This window comes from Loxodonta africana, chromosome 2 (assembly GCF_030014295.1).
Source record: "Loxodonta africana isolate mLoxAfr1 chromosome 2, mLoxAfr1.hap2, whole genome shotgun sequence".
Taxonomy (NCBI): Eukaryota; Metazoa; Chordata; class Mammalia; order Proboscidea; family Elephantidae; genus Loxodonta; species Loxodonta africana.
The window spans coordinates 79,478,168-79,499,624 of record NC_087343.1 but is presented as its reverse complement, the minus strand read 5'-3'; the positions used below and the strand labels follow the sequence as shown (position 1 = coordinate 79,499,624).

Here is a 21,457-nt window from a genome sequence, read left to right as displayed (position 1 = left end):
AATCAGATACCATTACACAACACATACACTGGAATGGCTAAAACTGAAAAGACAATACCAAGTGTTTGGGGAGGATATGGAGGAAATAGAACTCTGATAGATTGCTGGTACGCTTGTGAAAACAGTTTTGCCATTTTTTTTATTGCATTTTAAACATGCACTTGCCATGTGATTCAGAATTTCCACTCCTAGAGTATTTACCTAAGGGAAATGGAAACGTTTTTCTACACAAATACCTGTACTCAATGTTCATAACAGCTTCGTTCGTAATAGGCAAAAACTAGAAAGAACTCAAATGTTTATCAACTGTTGAATAGGTAAATAGTGGCATACTTAATAGAATACTATTCAGCATTTAAAAGGTACAAACCATTGTTACGTGCCGCAACATGGAGGAATATCAGACACATCATACCAAGTCAGAGAAGCCAGGCACAAAAGACCACACACTGTATGATTCCACTACATGAATATGTTGAAAAGTTTATAGTGATACAAGCAGATCACTTGGTTGCCAGGTGTCAGAGAGCAGTGGGAGGAGATGGACTGCTGAGATGCATGAGAGATTTTTTTGTGATGATGGAAAATGTCTGTGTTACGATTGGAGTAGTGGTTACTTAAGTAAAGCTGATTTTTTTTTTTTGAGAAGCAGGCGAGGGCCTATTTCTCAGTCACCTAATCTTTGCTAAACTTTTTGACCCCCAGGCAAGCCTCGTATTCCCTGGAACTCTCTCCCAACTTTAGCTTTAGTCTTTCCTATTTAGTGACTTGCTGCCCTGCTGCTGTTCTCCTTGTCAGTGAATATTACTGAAAAACAGCTGTTCGGGGTTCCGTTTCCTCTGAGGTATCTCTGTCTTCCAAACTTATATATTAAATGAATCCATATTAATATATTAAAGGGCAAGGTGTAGAGGAAGGCCTCAGTTAATGTGTAGGCAGAATAGTCATTATTAATGTGGTATGAATTGTTAGAGTGTAGAACAGCTTCTTTTTCCAAAAATAACTATCTCCCTCCCACATATGATATTGGAGATAAATTTCTGCAGATTAAGCCACAGATTTCTAGTGTGCTAAATTAATCTCCAGGATGGTCTGAGGAATCTCGTATTTTTAATTAACTCCTCAGGTGGCTTCGTGATCATTCAGGTTTAGAAATTTCTGGACTGAGGCACTGTCGACCCAGTCTTTTCAAAATGAAAAAAAAAATTCCTTTCCATAGCTTTACTTAAACTTCACTAAGGTGTATATAATGGATGTTTGCAGCTGTTTCTTCTCATTTTGAGTTGTGCCACATCAGCAAATAAAGATCATGAAAGCTTAATTCCATTCACATCATTAAGGTCAACTCTACTTTGAGGAGGGAGCTCTTCCCTAGTCATCTTTTGAGTGCCTTCCAACCTGGGGGGCTCATCTTCCAGCACTATATCAGACAATGTTCTGCTGCTATTCATAAGGTTTTTGCTGGCTAATTCTTTTCAAAAGTAAACTGCCGGGTCCTTCTTCCTAGTCTGTCTTAATCTGGAAGCTCAGCTGAAACCTGTCTGCCATGGGTGACCCTGCTGGTATCTGAATACTGGTGAAATAGCTTCCAGCATCACAGCAGCACACAAGCCCCCACAGTATGACAAACTGACAGACATCTGGGGGTCTGATAGGACACTGCCAGAAATTCAGGCTGGTTTCAGAAGAGGATGTGAAACCAGGGATATCATTGCTGATGCTAGATGGATCCTGGCTGAAAGCAGAGAATACCAGAAGGATGTTTACCTGTGTTTTATTGACTGTGCAGAGGCATCCACTGTGTGGATCATAACAAACTATGGATAATATTGCGAAGAATGGGAATTCCAGAACACTTAATCGTGCTCATGAGGAACCTTTACACAGATCAAGAGGCAGTTGTTCAGACAGAACAAGGGGATACTGATTGGTTTAAAGTCAGGAAAGGTGTGCATCAGGGTTGTATCCTTTCACCATACCTATTCAATCTGTATGCTGAGCAAATAATCTGAGAAGCTGGACTATATGAAGAAGAACAGGGCATCAGGATTGAAGGAAAACTCATTAACAACCTGCGTTATGCAGGTGTCACAACCTTGCTTGCTGAAAGTGAAGAGGACTTGAACCAGTTACTGCTTAAGCTCAAAGACCACAGCCTTCAGTATGGATTACGCCTCAACATAAAGAAAACAAAATCCTCACAAATGGACCAATAAGCAACATCATGACAAATGGAGAAAAGATTGAAGTTGTCAAGGATTTCAGTTTACTTAGATCCACAATCAACACCCATGGAAGCAGCAGTCAAGAAATCAAAAGATGCATTGCATTGCGCAAATCTGCTGCAAAGGACCTCTTGAAAGTGTTGAAAAGCAAAGATGTCACCTTGAAGACTAAGGTGCGCCTGACCCAATCCATGATATTTTCAGTCACCTCATATGCAAGCGAAAGCTGGACAATGAATAAGGAAGACTGAGGAATTGACACCTTTGAATTGTGGTGTTGGAGAAGAACATTGAATATACCATGAGCTGCCAAAAGAACGAATAAATCTGTCTTGGAAGAAGTACAACCAGAATGCTCCTTATAAGCAAGGGTGGTGAGACTATATCTTACATAATTTGGACATGTTGTCAGGAGGGAACAGTCCCTGGAGAAGGACATCATGCTTGGTAAGGTACAGGGTCAGCGGAAAAGAGGAAGACCATCGATGAGATGGATTGACACAGTGGCTGCAACAATGGGCTCAAGCATAAGAACAATTGTTAACATGGAGCAGGACCGAGCTGTGTTTTTTCTGTGGTACATAGGGTTGCTATGAGTTGGAACAAACTTGACCGCACTTAACAACAACCACAACAAGGTGTATATATGTAGCTTTCATCAACAATCTTTGCAGTAGACTTTTTTCATATGCCATCTCATTAACATAGTGGGTCTTTTTACCTCTCTAAAATAAGGGATATTAGGGGGATAATTTCATTAAGAGCCTGTTTTGAACTAAATAATTTACATGGGCTCACATTTGATCCTCATAGGTGATGAAACTGAGGTTCAGAGATGGTAAGTAATTTGTCCAAGGACAAGCTAATAACTAGCGGAAGTGAGTTTTGTATCTATGTTTACCTGACCTTAAAACAAATACATTTTACTTTATGCTGTGCTACCTCAAGACTGATGGAATAAGCAAGGGGCTATTTTAACAATTTCTACTGGCCCATTTGTTCTTAAATTGCTCTGCCTCTCCATCCCTGGACACAAGGAAAAAAGGAAAAATTATTGGCTTTTTTTTTAAGTATGTCTCCCAGTGAGATCTGGTGGTGCAGTGGTTAAAGCACTGGGCTGCTAACCCAAAGGTCAGTGATTCAAACCCACCAGCCACTCCTGGGGAGAAAGGTGTGGCAGTCTGCTTTGTAAAGATTACAGCATTGGAAACCCTATGAGGCAATTCTACTCTGTCCTATAGGGTCACTATAAGTCAGGATTGACTCAATGGCAACGGGTTTTAGTATGTCTCCATTTTAACAAAATCCTGACTATCTTTTCCCAGTCAGAAGATTTTTCAGTGGTTTCAGTTGCTTGCTTCATGCAAAGGTCTCTGGCCCTTTTTTTTTTTCACTAACGGATTAAGTACTATAATTAGTAACCATTTCTAATTTTGATAAACTACAAATTTATTTCTAATACACAGGTTCAAGTTATTCAGATAAACCTTACTTAAAATATTAGAAACCTTATTTCCCTCCCCGCCCCCCGCCAATGTCACATCTCTTTGGCCTTAGTTTCCTAGTTTGTAAGGGTGTGGTTAAAATAGATTATTGCTAAGTTTTCTTCTGGCTTTAACATTCTGTGAATTTAAGTCAGTTGTTAGAACACTTAACATATTTCCAAAGGGAGAATGTTAGAATACAGATTAGGTTCCCAGACTGGCTCATAAAACCTCTTGAACACGTAAGAAAGAAAAAAAATAAAACCAAACCCATTGCTGTCGAATCAATTTGGACTCATACTGACCCTATAGGACAGAGTAGAACTGCCTCATAGAGTTTCCAAGGAGCACCTGGTGGATCCAGACTGCTGACCTTTTGGTTAGCAGCCATAGCTCTTAACCACTATGTTAGTTAATGTGTAGTGTACCTGAAATATAGTTCAAATACAGTTTTACTCAACTCTGTCTAACGGCAGTTTATAACACAGTTTACAATGTAATATAGCCCTGAAGCATCAGGAGTTTTGCCCTTTTCTCCGCTTCATCCTCCAGCAGCTTGGAAGAGGACAAGGAACTCTGTTAAAGAGATAGGACAAATCTGGGCATCAGTAATTCCACATTTGTGCACGTGAGTGGCTTTATCTGTACAACACTGTGCTGTCCGGTATGGCAGCCATTAGCAGCATGTAGCTATTTAAATTTAAATTAATAAAATTAAAAAAAAAATTCATTTCCTCATTCACATTAGCACATTTTAAATGCTCAATAGGGACATGTAGCTAGTGGCTCCTTTATTGGACACAGTAGATATAGAACATTTCATTATTAAAGAAAGCTCTATTGGGCAGTGTTCATCTCGAATGGACCTGCCTAGGAAGGCAGCATAGCTAGTACTTTCATGCCATTGTGTGAGGCTCTCCCATGAGGACACATGAGGCCAAATCAGTGGATCAGGGAACATTTTATATATCAAATTTAATCAGAAGTTTTCACAGCCTTAGTTTAAAACCTGTTTTTGATAATTTTTAATGCTTTGTAGTGGTATCTTGCAATGAAAGCAGAAATTATTGATATTAAATGTCTTTAGATATAACTTTGAAAAAAATTACCTTTTAGGCAGCTGAGATTCTATTACAACATGGAGCAAACCCTAATCAAAAAGATCAGAAACAGAAGAGTGCTTTGGATGAAGCAGATGATGAAAAAATGAAAGAGCTACTAAAATCTTATGGTGCTATTGAGACTGGTAATAGAGATGAGAGTGATATTGGTATGTATGTTAGTTTTGCCTGCTGTTTTATATAGGTGTATACCTCTGCTTAGAAAAACAAAATCTTTAGATTTGTAGTGTAAATTATTTCAAAATCGAGAATAGATGTTTCTTATGTTTAATAAACTCTTAACAAGCTCTTATTTATTTGTAGAAACTAGCATCTCCAAATTTGGTTTAATCTATGGATCGTATGATCCTTTGGGTTGAAGTTAGACATTGAAATGAAATCCATGTCATTCATTAAACAAACATTTATCTCCTTAACATTGGGTCTAAGACAGAAATGTAACTGAAACCAGGCAAATTGGTTTACTTGTGAATAGGGCTGAAAAGGGTGGCATGTAATGAAGTCTTTGCAACTAAGTTCCATTACTTCAAAATTTATAATCATTCTTTAAGCAAAGAATATTTTAAGAGAATGTACAGGCAGGCAAAATTTTATAAACCAATTGTAGCAGTAGTTTGCATTTAAATAATAAATCATCTATAAGAAATAGGCATTTACTGAACACTAGTTTGGGAAGCAGAGACATTGGTGGTTCAGTGGTAGAATTCTCACCTTCCATGTAGGAGGCTCAGGTTCAATTCTGGCCAGTGCACCTCATGCACAGCCACTACCCGTCTGGCCGTGGAGGCTTGCATGTTGCTCTGATGCTGAAGAAGTTTCAGCAGAGCTTCCAGACTAAGAAGACTAGGAAGAAAGGCCTGTAGATCTACTTCCAAAAATCAGCCAATGGAAACTATGAATCACAGCAGACCTATCCACAGCCAATCTTGGGGATGGCACAGGACCAGGCAGCACTTAGTTACATTGTATATGGGGTCTCTGTGAGTTGGAGGGCAACTCAATGGCAGCTAACAACAATTTAGAAAACATATTTGTTGAACACCTGCTGTGCAACTAGGCACTTAGCCAGGAGGAATTTCCATTCTTATGGGGAGACAGACCACAAGAGAATGGGCGATTCACCACAATTTATTAAGTTTTGAGCAGAGGGAATTCTTCCCTTTTCCCTGTGCTTGAACCTTAACTCATAGAAGAAGAAACCCAAGAACATATCTGTCTTCTCTATGAGGGAGAATGTTAAGGAAAGAATCCAGGTCACACACTTGTGCCCAGCCTACCACCCTCCTTACCACCTGTTGGTCTTCAAGGGAAAAAGAATTACTGATCTGATTGGTCAGAGCCAAAGAGATTCACTGGATTGTATTTTACTAGTGGATTAGATCACATGTAGGTCAGGGTCAAGACTGAGGTAAGGTTCCTCTTTCCACTGCCTGCTATCATGTGGTAAGTCTTCAGGGCCTCATCCTTAGAGAAAGGACAGCCTGCCTTTTTCACGTGATTGGCAGGATAAGTGGGCTCAGGACCTTTCTTAGGGCTCCAGCCGTATCTCTCTCCCTCTCCATAGCCACTTGAAGGTTCGGGTCCCATGATTTCAGTTGACTTGGTTTACCAGAGAAGCTTTGCATTTGGAGTTATTGGGCACTGTGTTATATAGTACTATATCTGTTCCCACTTGTCTATTGTTTTTTGTGTATACACTTCCTTGGTCAGGTATCCCAGAGACAGGAGGGGCATAGAGTACAATAGTGATACAGATGAAGGGAATCTAGGGGAAGTCAGAGAGAGCTTTACAGAGGCAATGAATCATAGTCATAGTGGTTAAGTGCATGGACTTTAAAGTCAGGTTGATGTGGTTTCAATACTAGCTACATGACATTGGGCAACTTCCTGAACCTCTTTAATCCTCTATACCCTCTTCTGTAAAGTGGATATAATAAAATACCTACCTCAAAGGGTCCGTATGAAGATTAAGTAAGGTTATTCATAGAGAGCACTTCACACCTAACATGCAATGAGTCCTTAGTAAATGTTAACTATAACTAGTCAATTCGTAATAATTATAATAAATGAGGCACTGAGTATCGTTAAGATAATTATTATAGACAATTTATCCTTCCCGTTCTTGTCACCATTACAACTGATGGAATGAAGCTAAATTTTTGTCCATGCTTATTATATTTACTAATTTTATTTTTTTAAGTAAAAAGTCCTGCTGTCCGGTCAAAAAAACATAAGCAGTGTGTTTGTGATGACTACAAAACTGTTGATCCACCTTCCCTTTCACACCAAGAAAAAATAAGAGGAAGCCTTCCTGTGGTGAGTGAAGTTGAAATCTTTTTATTCTTCAGCCTAGAAAATGCCATTCTTTGGGCCAGGCAGCCATTGGCTGTTGACAGTACTCACTGCCTTTTAAGGACACAGTTGGGATTTTTTCTGTGTTGTAAGAAAATAATGTAATTGAACAGAATGAGCCAAGAAAATAAATTGTTTGGTTACCTCTCAGTTATCTGCTGTCAATACAGAACTATGGATCGGCTGCTCTCCCTTACACCTGGTTTGTGTTCTGTAGCTACTTTTTGTCCCACAGACAGGGCCACTGTCATAACCCATCCACTCCCCGAAACTGTCTGGTATATATACTATCTAGAAAAGACCCTGAAACCCAGACAGGGAAGAGGAGAGCAACCTGGTTTAGTGGTCCTGTGTCCCACATGCTTTACAGTGATAGACTGTGTAGTAAGCATACCCTTATGTAAAGGTAGATTTTTACAAAAATAACAAAGTATTTCCTCAATAAAATATGCTTTGATTGATGAAATAGATATTCTTAGTTTGACAAAAACACAAAGCTTACTAGGTAGCATCCTCAAAGAAATATTGAGTAAGACTTCTCTTACATCCTTCTTGTTAGTATAGAGAGGGAAAATGTTATCTATTGAACCTAAACCATAATTAATCAACCAATTTATGCTTTATATATTTTAAGTGGTATTCAGATAAAGTATATTTCCTTCAGCACTTTGAAAATATTTTCATTGTTTCCTTGTATCTATTGTAATGGATGAAAAGTTGACTATCAATGTAATTGTCATTCCATTTTAGATAATCTGTGTTTTAATCTTACAGCTTTTAAGATTTTTCTTTTAGTCTGTTATGTCCTACAGCTTCACAAATTTGTGTCTAAATGTGGATTCATTTTTATTAATTATACTCAGGACTAGACATACTCTAATCTTAAGACACATTTCTCATTTGTATTTTCAAAACCCTCAGAATATTGCCTCTTCTCCATTCTTAGTATTCTCCTTTTTTGAAACTTCTATTTAGATATCTATTATACCAGTCTTCAAGTTTCCTAATATCTTTTTCATATTTCCCAGCTGTTTAAATCTTTACACTGTATCCTGGGTGATTTCTCAGCTATGTCTGACAGTTCATTATTTCTCTCTTCAAGTACTTAACCCATCGGGTCTTTAGTTTAAGTTACTATATTTTTTATTTCTAGAAATTCTTTGTTTCCCCTTCAACTTTTTTGTTTTAAAAAACAAATCATATCCACATACATAACAAACCACATGGGGCACAAATAACTCATGGGATTGGTTTACTAGGTTAAAAGGCTTGGGACCATAGTCTCAGGGGACAGCTTAGTCAATTGGCATAACATAGCCCACAAAGACAATGTTCTGTATCCTAGTTTGGTGAGTAGCATCTGGGGTCTTAAAAGCTAACGAGCAGCCATCTAACATACAGCTATTGGTCTCTACTCGTATGGAGCAAAAGAGATTGAAGGAAATCAAAGGCTCAAAGAAGAAGGTAGTCCACAGGACTAATAGCCCCCACAAACCACAAACTCTTCTAACCTGACACCAGCTACCACTACCGACCGCTCTTACCAGGGACACTACAGAAGATCCCTGATAGAATGGGAGAAAAATGTATACCAAAATGAGGGAGAAAAATGTAGAGCAAAACCCAAATTCCTAAAAAAAGCCAGACCTACTGGACCACTAGAGACTAGAGGAACCCCCAAGACTATCATCCTGAGATAACCTTTGAACTTAAAATTGAAGCTATTTCTGAAGGTCCCCTTTCAGCCGAATAATAGGTTGGCTTATAAAGTAAACAGTGTCACCCGTCAGTAATGTGCTTCCATGAACAATTAACTGTATAAGACCAAACTGTCAACATTTACCCAGAAGTAAAGATGAGAACGCAAGGAGGCGAAGGAGAGCTGGATGAATGGAAACAGAATAAACAGAATGGAAATAATGAGAATACTGATACATTATAAAAACTGTAACCAATGGCATGAAACAATTTGTATAAAAATTGTTAAAGGGGAACCTAATTTGCTGTGTAAACTTGTACCTAAAACACAGTAAAATATTATTAAAAACAAACAAAAGTCTTCTGTTCTTGCCTAACAATATCAATACCATTTTTTTTAAATCTTTCTAAACATTGTAAAAAAAATTTTAAAATCTCCTGTCTTAGCACATACAATGTTAGCTACTCTGCTTGTTGCACGTCCTCTTTCTCGTGATTTTATGATTCTTCCTGTGGTTTGTTATTTTTTATTGTAATCTCCTTTCAGTGATGGTTGTTTACTGTGGGAGTCTTGGTGTGCTTAGGTTTTGTGTTTAACATTTGCCTTTGCTGGGGCCTTAGAGGCTTATCAGTGTTAGACTACTTTAATGCTAATTTCTCAGTTTGAGCTCCTTAACAACACAGAGTGTATTAATTTAGTTCTTACATACATCAGGTCTCCAATTTTCCACCCAAAGCCCTGAGTGGGTGACAAGTAGAATATTTCTAATCCTTATTTAATGGTAGGACACCCTTTCAATGCCACTAGCTTTATGCAGAGACTGCATTCTAACTCCCTCCTCATGTGGGTCTGAAGTCTTATCCCCTCTTCTTTGTGGCGTTTAAAAATTCAGCCCCTAAGAACTATGTCTGTTCCATATCACCCATGGGCCACTGCTAGATTCATCTCTGGCAACAGGGGAGTTCCTTTTCTTTGTTGGCTCTTGGCTGTTTGTGTGTGTGTATGTGTGTAGTTAAAGCTTATTGTATTTTATTCAATGTTTCCATGTGTTTGGAATGGGCAAGGGTCTTTCTATACCAGCTTATTCCACCATATTGACCATAAAGATCTTTAAGGTATATTTTCATGTAAAGATTAGAACATTCTGAAAAAATGCTGTATCATTATATAACTGCATGAGTACTTGCTCTGAGAATAATGTATGTTATTTTAGATGTCAAAATGCAGAGAAAATGTAGTGAAGATACAGAATTCAAAAGAAAACCAACTTAAAAAAAAAAAAAAACTCAAAGGAAAATATGAAACCTTTAGAGTCACTAAGAGTTTGTCTTATGTAAATGTTGGAAATTTTAAGCCAAATGGAAGGAGAGGGTGGCAATATGGCCAGACACAAAGGAAATGAGATGATTTTAGTTTGGTGTTACTTTGTAACACTGTCAAATTACAACATGTAGGCAGCCTCCTTCTCTGTCTTCCTGTAGAATGAGCACAGGAGTAATAATAATAATTGCTGGCATTTACTGAGCACTTTCTTCTAAGCAGTTTATGTTAACTCTCTTCGTCCTCAAAATAACCCTTTTAGGTAGGTTCTGTTACTGTTATTACACCCTCATTGTAGAAGGAGAAGCTAAAGCAAAAGCAGTTAAGTAACATAATCCAAAATTACGTTTCTATCAAGTAGCAATGCCAAAATTCAATACCAGGCAACCTGGTTCCAGAGCCTGTGCTCAACCACTGTGCCGTATTGCACAAAATTGAAGCAGAGGCGTCAGAGGCAAAGACGATCTTGCCATAGTAAAAATAGCAAATTTGGAATACACTCATAGTGAAGCTTTGCAGTAAACAGAATAAAAACTGTCTGAAGCTGCTTGTTCCAAGGACAGATGCTAGGTTAAGATCTTTTTTTTTAAGCTATGACAAGCAGTTATGAAGGACTAAGAAGGGGTTCGTGGGAGGAGGGTAATGCTGGACACGTAGAATGTGGAATTAGTGTGGAGTGAGAGGTTATGGCCCCTGGTGGGCGTTAACTGGGTGCATCTACAATATGAGGCAAGACAGAAAGGAAAGTCAGCACCGAAAGATGTTTTCTTTATCCTAACCTGTGAGAGAGGCTTAGGAAACGCTGGTGGCATAGTGGCTAAGTGCTACGGCTGCTAACCAAAGGGTTGGTGGTTCGAATCTACCAGGCGCCCCTTGGAAACCCTGTGGGGCGGTTCTACTCTGTCCTTTAGGGTTTGCTATGAGTTGGAATCGACTCCAAAGCACATGACAACATGCCTATAATTATAACAGAAATCCATAAGAAAGTATGATTCGTTATACAGTTGTTACTTTTATATTCTATTTTCCAGAAGTAGATCTACTACATAAACTAAGATATATTTAAATTTACTTTGTGTCAAATATGTAATATTTATACAGTGAAAGTTAAATAAAGCTGAGTACACTCTGAGTTTAAAGGGAAATGAGCATTTTAAGCAGGACTTTCTTTAGCGCTTTAGCATTTGTCAGTAGGATAATAGAAACATCTACTCTCTCGTAATGAAGTTCCCTAATTTTTTTTATCTGTTAGCATCATACCATCAGTGCCATTCTACAAGATATAGAAGAAAAACAAGAAAAGTTATTAGCATTTGAAATAAGAACCTCTGAAGATGCAGGTAAATACCAACTCATATTCAAGTTTGATTATTTCAGACATACAAGGTCATTGCTAGCCCATCTTCTTCTTAAGGTACATGTGTGTTTCAAAATTCACAGTGACTGAAAGAGTGGTTTTTCTTATGGAAGAGTGTTTAAAATGCCAGGAATGATCATTGAAAGTCAGTGTTGCAAATGGAAGCCAGTAGTGTGATTGTTGATGAAGATAGTTTCTAGACTAAAGATACCTTCTAGACACAAGGTGTGGCATGAGTAATTTGAGAGAAGCACAGAGATAAACCACTACTGGTGATATGTTTAGACCAAGATGTGACAAAAAGCCTAAGATAGTAGCTGAAGATGAGATTATGTTACTCCTTGGCTCCTCAGCTTCACCCAGCTCTGGTAACCTTTAAAAATAGATCAGAAGAGGACTGCGCAGTGATGACACAAGGAGAGCAAAGTTTCATACTTTTCAGATGAGTGAATATACCAGGTGAACTTCTTAATGCATAGATGTCTTCCTGTTGGCCAAACACCAGTGTTTCAATATAGTAAATTATAGGTCGTCTTGAGTTAACATTTACATGGTAGAAACTAGCTCCTGGTGGATGCACATCTGAATTTTAAAATTAGATACAATTAAACAATTTAAAGCACCTCATCAGTCTTTTGTATAGCAGGATATGACTGTTTATTTCTTGTGCTAACTCATGTTCGAATTTTGTTGTTAGTTGCCCTTGAGTCGGCTCCGACTCGTGGCAACTCTATCTATGTACACCAAAATGAAATCTTGCCTGGTTGTATGCCATCTTTATAATCTTTGGTATGCTCAAGTCCATTGTTGTGGCCACTGTGTATTTTGAGTGCCTTCTTCCAACTTAGAGAGCTCATCTTCCAGGACTATATCACTAAATATTCTGTTGTAATCCATAGAGTTTTCATTAGCTAATTATCAGAGGAAGTTCCAGACCTTTCTTCCTTCTCTTAGTCTGGAAGCCCCACTGAAACCTGTCCACCATGGACTGCCCTGCTGATATTTGAGATACTGATGGCATAACTTCCAGTATCATATCAACATATAAGTCACTGCGGTATGACAAACCGATGATGCTTGTATAGCCTATTTAAAAAGTGTTTCCTTTTAAATTATATCCATTCTACTTTTTATCCTGGCTTAACATATAGTACATGTTACATTTTAAGGAAATAAAATAATTCATACCCCCAAACAAATATGTATAGTTAGTATATTTATTTACTTTTTATAATGTCTTGTGCATCTAAGCTGATTTTTCCAAGTTTTTAATTTTTTTAATTATAAAAAGCATATAGATTATTTTTAGAAAAAGAAACTAAACCCATTGCCATCAATTCCGATTCATGGTACAGTGACCCTATAGGACAGAGTAGAACTGCCCCATAGGGTTTCCAAGGAGCGCCTGGTACATTCCAACTGCCAACCCTTCAGTTAGCAGCCATAGCTCTTAACCATTGTGCCACCAGGTTTTCCATAGATAATAGATACCCTTCAAAAATAATAAAGGGGAAAATATGCTAAAATTACCTACTGTCCTAACACAATATTTTGGTGTATTTTTTCCCAGGCCTTTTTCTTTTTTTGGATGGACACTTTTTTAAAAGAACATAGCTGTGCAATTATACCACAATAAAGCTGTATAAAACAGTTTTGATCATGCTAGATGTGCTAGTTTTGTATTCTTTTTTCTCATAGCCATCATTCTTAGTGGTTATATAGGATTCAATCAATGTTTCTTAGTTCACTCCATTTTTTCCTTTTGTTGAGCATTTAGATTATATCCAAGTTTTTGCCATTATGCTACAACATATGACTTTTTCTGGATTTATGGTTATCGTCTTAGGAAAGATTAATAGGAGTAGAATTATTGTGTTAAAATATGTAAACATTTTAAAGTCTACTGATTAAAATGGAAGGAGCCCTGGTGGTACAGTAGTTAAAGCCATCGACTGCTAACCGAAAGACCAGCAATTCGAAACCACCAGCAGCTCTGCGGAAGAAAGATGTGGCAGTCTGCTTCCGCAGAAATTTACAGCCTCAGAAATCCTTTGGGGTCACTATGAGTAGGAATCGACTCAATAGCAGTGGGTTTGATTTTGTTTTTTTGGTGATTCACGTTGATAAATTGATTTCCTAAAGTATTCCTCTGGTGGTACAGTGGTTAAGCATATGGCTGCTAACCAAAAGGTTGGCAGTTTGAATCCACCAGCTGCTCCTTGGAAACCCTGTGGGGCAGTTCTACTCTGTCCTATAGGGTTGCTATGAGTCAGAATTGACTCCACAGCAATGGGTGTTATTTGGATTTTTTTAAGTATTATATACCAATTTACGCACTCACCAACATATTTTAGTGTCTGTTTTCCTTCGTACTGCTAATAGGATCAGTATTTTCATTTAAAATGATTTTACTAACTTAGTAAGAAGAATGTGCCTCGTATTTTCATTAGCTTTGTTGATTATTAGTGATACGTTTTCTCTGGTTTTATTTCCTATTTTGTGAATTAACTGTACCTATTCTTTGCCTGTTCATCATTTGTAACCTTTTTATATAATCAAGTTATTGACCCCTTTTCAGCCATAACTGCTGCAAATAATTTTTTCAGCCACTAGACTCTAATTTTTTTTTTTTGGAGCCCTGGTGGCGCAGTAGTTAAGAGCTCAGTTGCTAACCAAAAGGTCAACAGTTTGAATTCACCAGGCACTCCTTGGAAACCCTATGGGCAGTTCTAATCCGCCCTATAAGGTCGCTATGAGTTGGAATTGACTCAATGGCAACGAGTTAGACTCTCCTTTTACTTATAACATCTTATGGTTTGTTTTTAAATACATAAAATTTCAAATCTGCATAGTAATATTTATCACCCTTCTTCCTTTGCTATTTGTTTGAATGCTTCTAAGATTAGAAACTCTTTTCCCCTTTTCACCCCAAGAATTTGTAATTTAATTTTATTTATTATAACCAATGTATTGGATATTCATGATCACTTTATTTATGTATGTATTTATATTGTCTTACTGCCCCTTTATGGGAAGAGAGCAGTAAGAAGGTGGAACCTGAGAGTTCTTGTCTGGTAACCGACTGTGGTTGGCTCTGCAGCTCCCTGGCAGATGTTTTAAACTGACTCTCTTGAGAGCAGTTTTCTAAGTGTCTTTGGAGACTGCTACATGGCCCACTACCCTGGAACTCCTATGATGTGGGCAGTGCACTTTTCTCTTTCCCTGGCCCTGCACAGCCCCCTTTCAGCTCTCAGCCTTTTTTTTTTTTTTTTTTTTTGGTAGTTCATCCTACACAGACTCTCACTCTCAGTTTGAAGCCAGCCCTCATAAACAGGATCACACAGCAGGCTCCACACAAATCCTCAGATTCTTTGCATGTTGGACCCACTGTTAATCACTTTGCAGCTTAGCAGCCAGCCACATTCTCCCTCTGCCCTGCTGTGGAGGTTTCTTGCTCTTCAGGGTCTCTACTTCTAGATGTTCAAGAAGGGAGTGAGATACCTGTCCATTATCACTGCAGCTGAGAGATCAGTTATTAAGCTCTCTAAATAACAGTTTCTTTGAGAAACTGCACCCCATTGTGCTTGACATAAAGGAGAGAAACTCCCTCACACCTCACTCTTGTTGCTTAGCGTGGCAGTTCCCACCCATTTAAGCAACAGCTCTCTAAAGAAATTTCTTTACAAATTCACCCCCTTCCACATTATCTGGCTGAGGAATCCAAGAGTAATGAATCCCATTTTTATATTTCTTTGTAAATTTTTCTTATAGAAGGCTTGCATTCATTTTGGTATCAGATATCTTTAGTACTTCAACTGAATTGAGACAAAAGATTACCCTTTAAACACTATATATTGTTTTTTCTTGACCATATTTAACTCTGTAATTCATCTGAAATTTCCTTTCTGTATATAAGGATAGAATGGGATTTTCCCCCATTTGCCCACCCTTATCCATCACCCTTCTGTCAGTTTGTCATGCTGTTGTGGCTTGTGTGTTGTTATGATGCTGGAAGCTATGCTACCAGCATTTCAAATACCAGCAGAGTTACCCATGAAGGACAGGCTTCAGCAGAGTTTCCAGACTAAGATGGACTAGTAAGAAAGGCTTGGTGATCTACCTCTGAAAATTAGCCAGTGAAAACCCTATAGATCACAATAGATTATTGCCCAATATAGTGCTGGAGGATGAGCCCTCTAGGATGAAAGACACTCGAAATATGCAGTGGCCACAACAGAGTTGAGCATATCAACAATAGTGAAGATGGTGCAGGAATAGGCAATATTTCATTCTGTTGTATATGGGGTAGCCGTGATTCAGAGCCAAATCAACAACTAACAACAACAAACCCACCTTTATTTGTTGAATAATTTCTCTCTTCCTCGTGGTTTTGTAATGCCTTATTATCATATATTGTTATACATATGGGGGCAGTTTCTAGGTTTTCTCTAATGTGCTATTGATTAATGTTTTTTTTGATAAATAAGTGTATCGTATCAAATTATATGTAATATATATATCCTTTCTTGTAGAAACACATAGAATATTTTAGGTTACTGTGGTTTAAAATTCTGTTAGAAAACCCAATGTGACAGGACACAGAGATAATGTAAATAATAATTATGGAATAATTTAGATAATAGACAGTTTGTTAAACTGTCGCATTTGCTGAACAAATTTGTATCTAAATTCTTAATAATCATACAAACTTCCCCCTTTTGTTAGCTCATATGTCACATTGTAAAACTAATCCTTGCCCCACAGTATTAGGGAGACAAAAACTACTTTGGGGACATTGACTTTGTAATTATCAACCATTTGTCTGATTTGCAAAGGAGGGTTTGGGACAAATTCCAACTAAGCTAAAAGTGAAATGAATAGCAAGAGGCTTAAATAAAGTATATTTACCTAAGTCTTTTCCTTCTTGAGGATCTAGATTTGGACACAGTCCACAGAATTATGTGTAAATACTATGGATTTGTGATTGGGCGGGGGGGGGGGAAGGTCTTGGTGCCTTTTCTTCAGAAGCAATAGAAGAAAGTAGAAGAAAAATTAGCTATTATAATAGAAATTTTATAAAATGTATAAGTGACCTTAGATTAGTCCTATCCGAGTGTTAAGTGCAAAGAACAAGAATTGATAGCTTGATTCTAATTTTTAAGTATATATAATTATATATAGTATAAATATGTAAAACAATACATTAAATAAATATATAGAACAAATTCTATACACACACTAAAGTATTAACATCGTCTCCTTTGTGGAGTAAAATAGAGGAAAAACAGGAAGGTGAGTGGGGTGCTTTTACTTTTCTGTAAACGTCTATCTTTGAAGTTCTTTTTATAGTGATAATGTATTCCTTTTGTATTTTAAAATCATTTTAACAGAAAAAGTATTTACCTTCCTTTACTACCTTCATTTCACAGATAAGGAAACTGACCATAGAGGCCACGTGATTTGTCCGGGTTCACAAAGCTTACGATAGGCAACAGGACTAGAACTCGGGCCTGCCTGTTCTTCCTTGATACTGTGTACTTACCATTACACCTCAAGACATTCCCATAGGGCGACATAACTAAATAAGAGTTAGCTTATTTTTGGGGGCCATCATATTAGGAAAGAGGGTAGGTAACACTGGCTTTTTGAAAAAAACAGTAAGGGTAAGTCCTGTGTGACCAGATTTATCATTTGCTGTCTCTCAGTTTAACTGATTTTATTACCATGTTTCTAGAACAATACACTGAAAAGATGTTACAGATCAAAGAGGTGATGGATAGTGTGCTTGCCAAGCAGAAGGCGGAGAGGGATGATCTAGCTAAGAAATACAGGTGAGTGGAAAAAAAAAAGAGGAGTGCTTTAGAGGTTTTTAGAATTTATCCGTTCAATAGTTAGGCCTAGAACTTCTTAAGAATACAGATGTTCCTTAGAACCAAAAAATGACTTCGTGGGGTCATATCTTTTGACCTCCAAGGGGAATTTTACTTCCCCCATTAAAACAAACCCATTGCCATCGAGTCGATTCTGACTCATAGCTACCCAATAGGACAGAGTAGAACTGCCTCATGGGGTTTCCAACACTGTGATCTTTATGGGGAGGAAACCCTGGTGGGATAGTGGTTAAGAGCTACAGCTGCTAACCACAAGGTCAACAGTTTGAATCCACCAGGCACTTCTTGGAAAACTCTATGGGGAAGTTCTACACTGTCCTATAGAGCCTTTATGAGTTGGGATGGACTCAACTGCAGTGGGTCGGGTTTTTAATCTTTATGGGAGCAGACTGCCACATCTCCTGATTTTACTTCCCAGAAAGATATTTTTCCACTTACACTTGAAATATTCAGAAAAAAAATTTTAGTATTTTAAAATTGTCGATAGCCAAGAATTTTATGAAAGCCTTTAGTCATGAATCTTACTTTAAAATTTTTTTTGTTTTTGCCATCACAGATGTTATCCTTTTAAGCAGTTGACTAATCATTTATGTTTTGTGTATTCATGTACTTCTAAACTCTCAGTGACCTTGGGGAATTTTATCCTGATTATATTTGTTATATACTTCTTCTCATCCTTTTTTGAGAAGGGTGTTATATATCTTTTTCTTGTTTGGGCATTATTTTTTATTGTTTTTCATAAACTTTACTGCGTATGTCCTATATTCTTTATTTACATTTAGTTTTTCTCAATATTTGCTTTATATTTTGTCTTAATAATTTGACATCTACTGCATATTCATTTTTTTCCGAACTTATTTAAAAATCAGTTTTCTGTTTTTATTTATAAATCAACCATTTTTTATCCTGAGTTTGCCTTTCCATCTAGTGAATCAGAATCATAAGTTCCTTTTTATTTCCAGGCTTATTTTTCTGTCAGTATAAGCAAGCAAGCTCATGTGACCTACAGATGGGTAATTGATTACAGGATATTATCTAGAGGACTTTGAAAAGGCTATCTTCAATTTTCCTTTAGTGTCCTGTGGTTAGCAAGGTACCTAGAATTTTGGAAAATTTCTGATCAATACAAGTTAAAATCCAAAACCAAACCCACTGCCGTCAAGTCGATGCCATTTCATGGCAACCCTATAGGACAGAATAGAACTGCCCCATAGGGTTTCCAAGGGTGTAATCTTTACGGAAGCAGACCACCACATCTTTCTCCAGTGGAGTAGCTTGTGGGTTCGAACCACAGACCTTTTGCTTAGCACCTGAGTGCTTTAGCTGCAGCGCCACCAGTGCTCATCAACAGGGGTTTCAGGCACGTGAATCCTTAGTAACATTGCTAAAAGACTTCAAAGTCCTCTTCCCAGCTTCTTGGATTTTATGCTACCGGTTGTTGGCTAACCTGACTTCTTGCTGCTGCTTCTTATATCTACTACATTTATATCCCATTTTCTGGGAGTTCAGTATCAACAACCTTAAACCATGATAGAAGAAGCAAAGTACCTGTAGTTCTTTCCCTAGAGGTCCCTGAGACCGTTCCAGGGGATCTGTGAAGTCAAAATCAAGGAGCCTTGTGGCACAGCAGTTAAGTGTTTAGCTGGTAGCCAAAAGGTCAGTGGTTCGAACCCACCAGCCGTTCTTCGAGGAAAAAAAATGTTGCATTCTGCTTTCATAAAGATTTACGGCCTTGGAAACTCTATGGGGCAGTTCCACATTGTCCTATAGGGTCACTATGAGTCAGAATCAACTTAATAGCTGTGGGTTTGGTTTTGGGTGAAGTCAAAGCTATTTTTATAATAGTACTGTGTGATGTTATCTTCCTTTTTTGTTCTCATTCTCTCATGAGTATACGATGGAATTTTCCAGAGGCTACATGGTGTGATGATGTCATCACTGTAATGGCAAATAGAATGTGTGCTTATATATTCTTGTGTTTTAAACATTTCTCAATTTTTAATTTCTAAAATAGTCAATATCATTAGATAGATTGGTAGGTATAACCCACATAAATGAAAGCTCTTTGAGGTCCTCAGTAATTAGAGTATAAAAGGGACCTGAGACCAAAAAGTTTAAGAACAGCTAGAAACAAAGTGGCCGGTATCCTGCAGGTTAGTGTGGGATAGGTGGGCATAACCAAAGGATGGAGGTGTGTAAGAAGCATGGTGAGCCATTTTGTCCCCCTTAGTCAAGCCCCTTGAGATTTGGTTTGGGAAAGGCACACAGGGTGATGCTTGTCTGGGTAGTGCCTCTGGACTTAAAAAAGCCTCTGTACGGGAGCACAGTACAATTACAGTAATTAGTTGGTGAACTGACATGTTTCAAGCCTAGCTGAGGTGTGGTTTTCACAAAACAGTCTCACTGCTACATGGCTAAGGGAACCTGAGTGGAGCTTACTCCCAAATTTTACTTCCTGAAACACCTTTCCACTAAGTGAACAGAATGTGTTTCATAGTGGTATTCCTCCTCAGCCACCAATTGCTATCTTTCAACTAAAGCATTACTAGATAACTAGATAGATGACCCAAGTTTTGTTTTTCTTTTAGGGTTGACTCACAACTGATAATGATATAAGAATAGTTTTGGATAACCATAGTCACCTCCTGATAGAAACAAACCCACTTACCTTAACTAAAGCAGTCTATTTCCTCTCAAAGGAAATACATTGCAAAGGTAGACATTTGTGTACCTTTAAATTGAAATTGAGTTGATTAATTTAATCGAGCTAATTAAAGTTGAAATTGAAACAAAATAGTGTCTTTAACACCTAATTTGCTGCTTATAAACAAGTTTTCTCCTGTTTTTGTATTTTTTTCTCTTTTTGTGTTTCCTTCTATAGGGTGTCCATAGAGTCGTTTAAGCATGGAGCTCTGAGAGAACAACTGGCTAACTTGGCCACAAGACAAAAGAGTCTTTTAGTTGTGGCAAAAAAACAGAGAAATATAAGGCTGAAAATTCAAAACTATAAGAATGTCACATCATTGTCTGGACTTAGCTTGAGGAAGCTGCCATCTAGCCCAGAGATCTCTAAGGAAAAGGACCCCAAAAAGCTTACCATTCTGGAAAAATCAGTAGAGCCCCAATCAGATTCACTTTCCCCTGCCAACGTTGTTTGTAGAAACATGCAGGAAGCAGAGTTGCCTCTGGAAACTTGCATTACAGTTCAGAATGACAGCCAGAATACCAATATTTGCCTAAATTCAGAGATAGTGAGAAGGGAAGAATTTTCTGGAAATGAGCAGAATTCTAAACAAAATGTCCATGACTATACCTTGGATGGGTTATCAAAATCCAGTCATTTAGATGGCACTGAGAAGATTAAATTACCATCACAATCTATTGCTTTTATTGCTCAAGTAGGTTATTCACAAAAAGAAAATGATTTTATAAAAACTACAGCCAAAGAGTGTGAATCCTGTGGCCCTTCCACAGTCACTGGTGCTTTAAATATTTCACCAGAAATCACAAGTGTACTTGCCCAAAAGGATGCCCATCCAACGACTATTATTTGTGATCAAGCCCTTTCCAGTTACGATCCAAAAACAAGAAACAAAACAGCTTCCCAGCAACCACCTAGGGCTGCATCAGAATCTCTGGCACATCAGAGAACTACTGTCTTCGATAGTGATACTGTACATCAGATGAAATCATATCTTAAAAAATCGGCTTCTACTGTTCCATGTGCCAATGACAGTCAAATCATTGGGTCTGGCCGTCAACATACTACAAAAAAGCCTTTAAACTACAGCACAGCTCCTAGAAAGAAACGTATGCAGATAAAGGATCTGATACTACTGGGAAGAATTAATCCTGGAAATAACATTCTGGAATTCAAAACACAGGTATCATACTTAGTTTTTCTTCAAAATCATGTAAATTTTACAAATGAGTAGGTATTATTGTTATATAGACATTTAGCTCTGATTAGAGAAATGGACTTTGGCAGTTTTTCCTGAATGGAGGGCC

The 21,457-nt window shown here is 37.8% G+C and overlaps 1 protein-coding gene across 1 annotated transcript in view; it reads left to right on the top strand.

The window, feature by feature from the left end:
* The window catches only part of ANKRD31 (ankyrin repeat domain 31), a 168,002-nt gene that overhangs the window by 106,727 nt on the left and 39,818 nt on the right, over positions 1–21,457 (top strand). Inside the window, exons 19-23 of the mRNA XM_064273145.1 lie at positions 4,826–4,979; positions 7,031–7,146; positions 11,454–11,541; positions 17,293–17,389; positions 20,331–21,333. Coding sequence (XP_064129215.1) covers positions 4,826–4,979; positions 7,031–7,146; positions 11,454–11,541; positions 17,293–17,389; positions 20,331–21,333 — 1,458 coding nt within the window. The remainder of the gene's footprint in view (positions 1–4,825; positions 4,980–7,030; positions 7,147–11,453; positions 11,542–17,292; positions 17,390–20,330; positions 21,334–21,457) is intronic.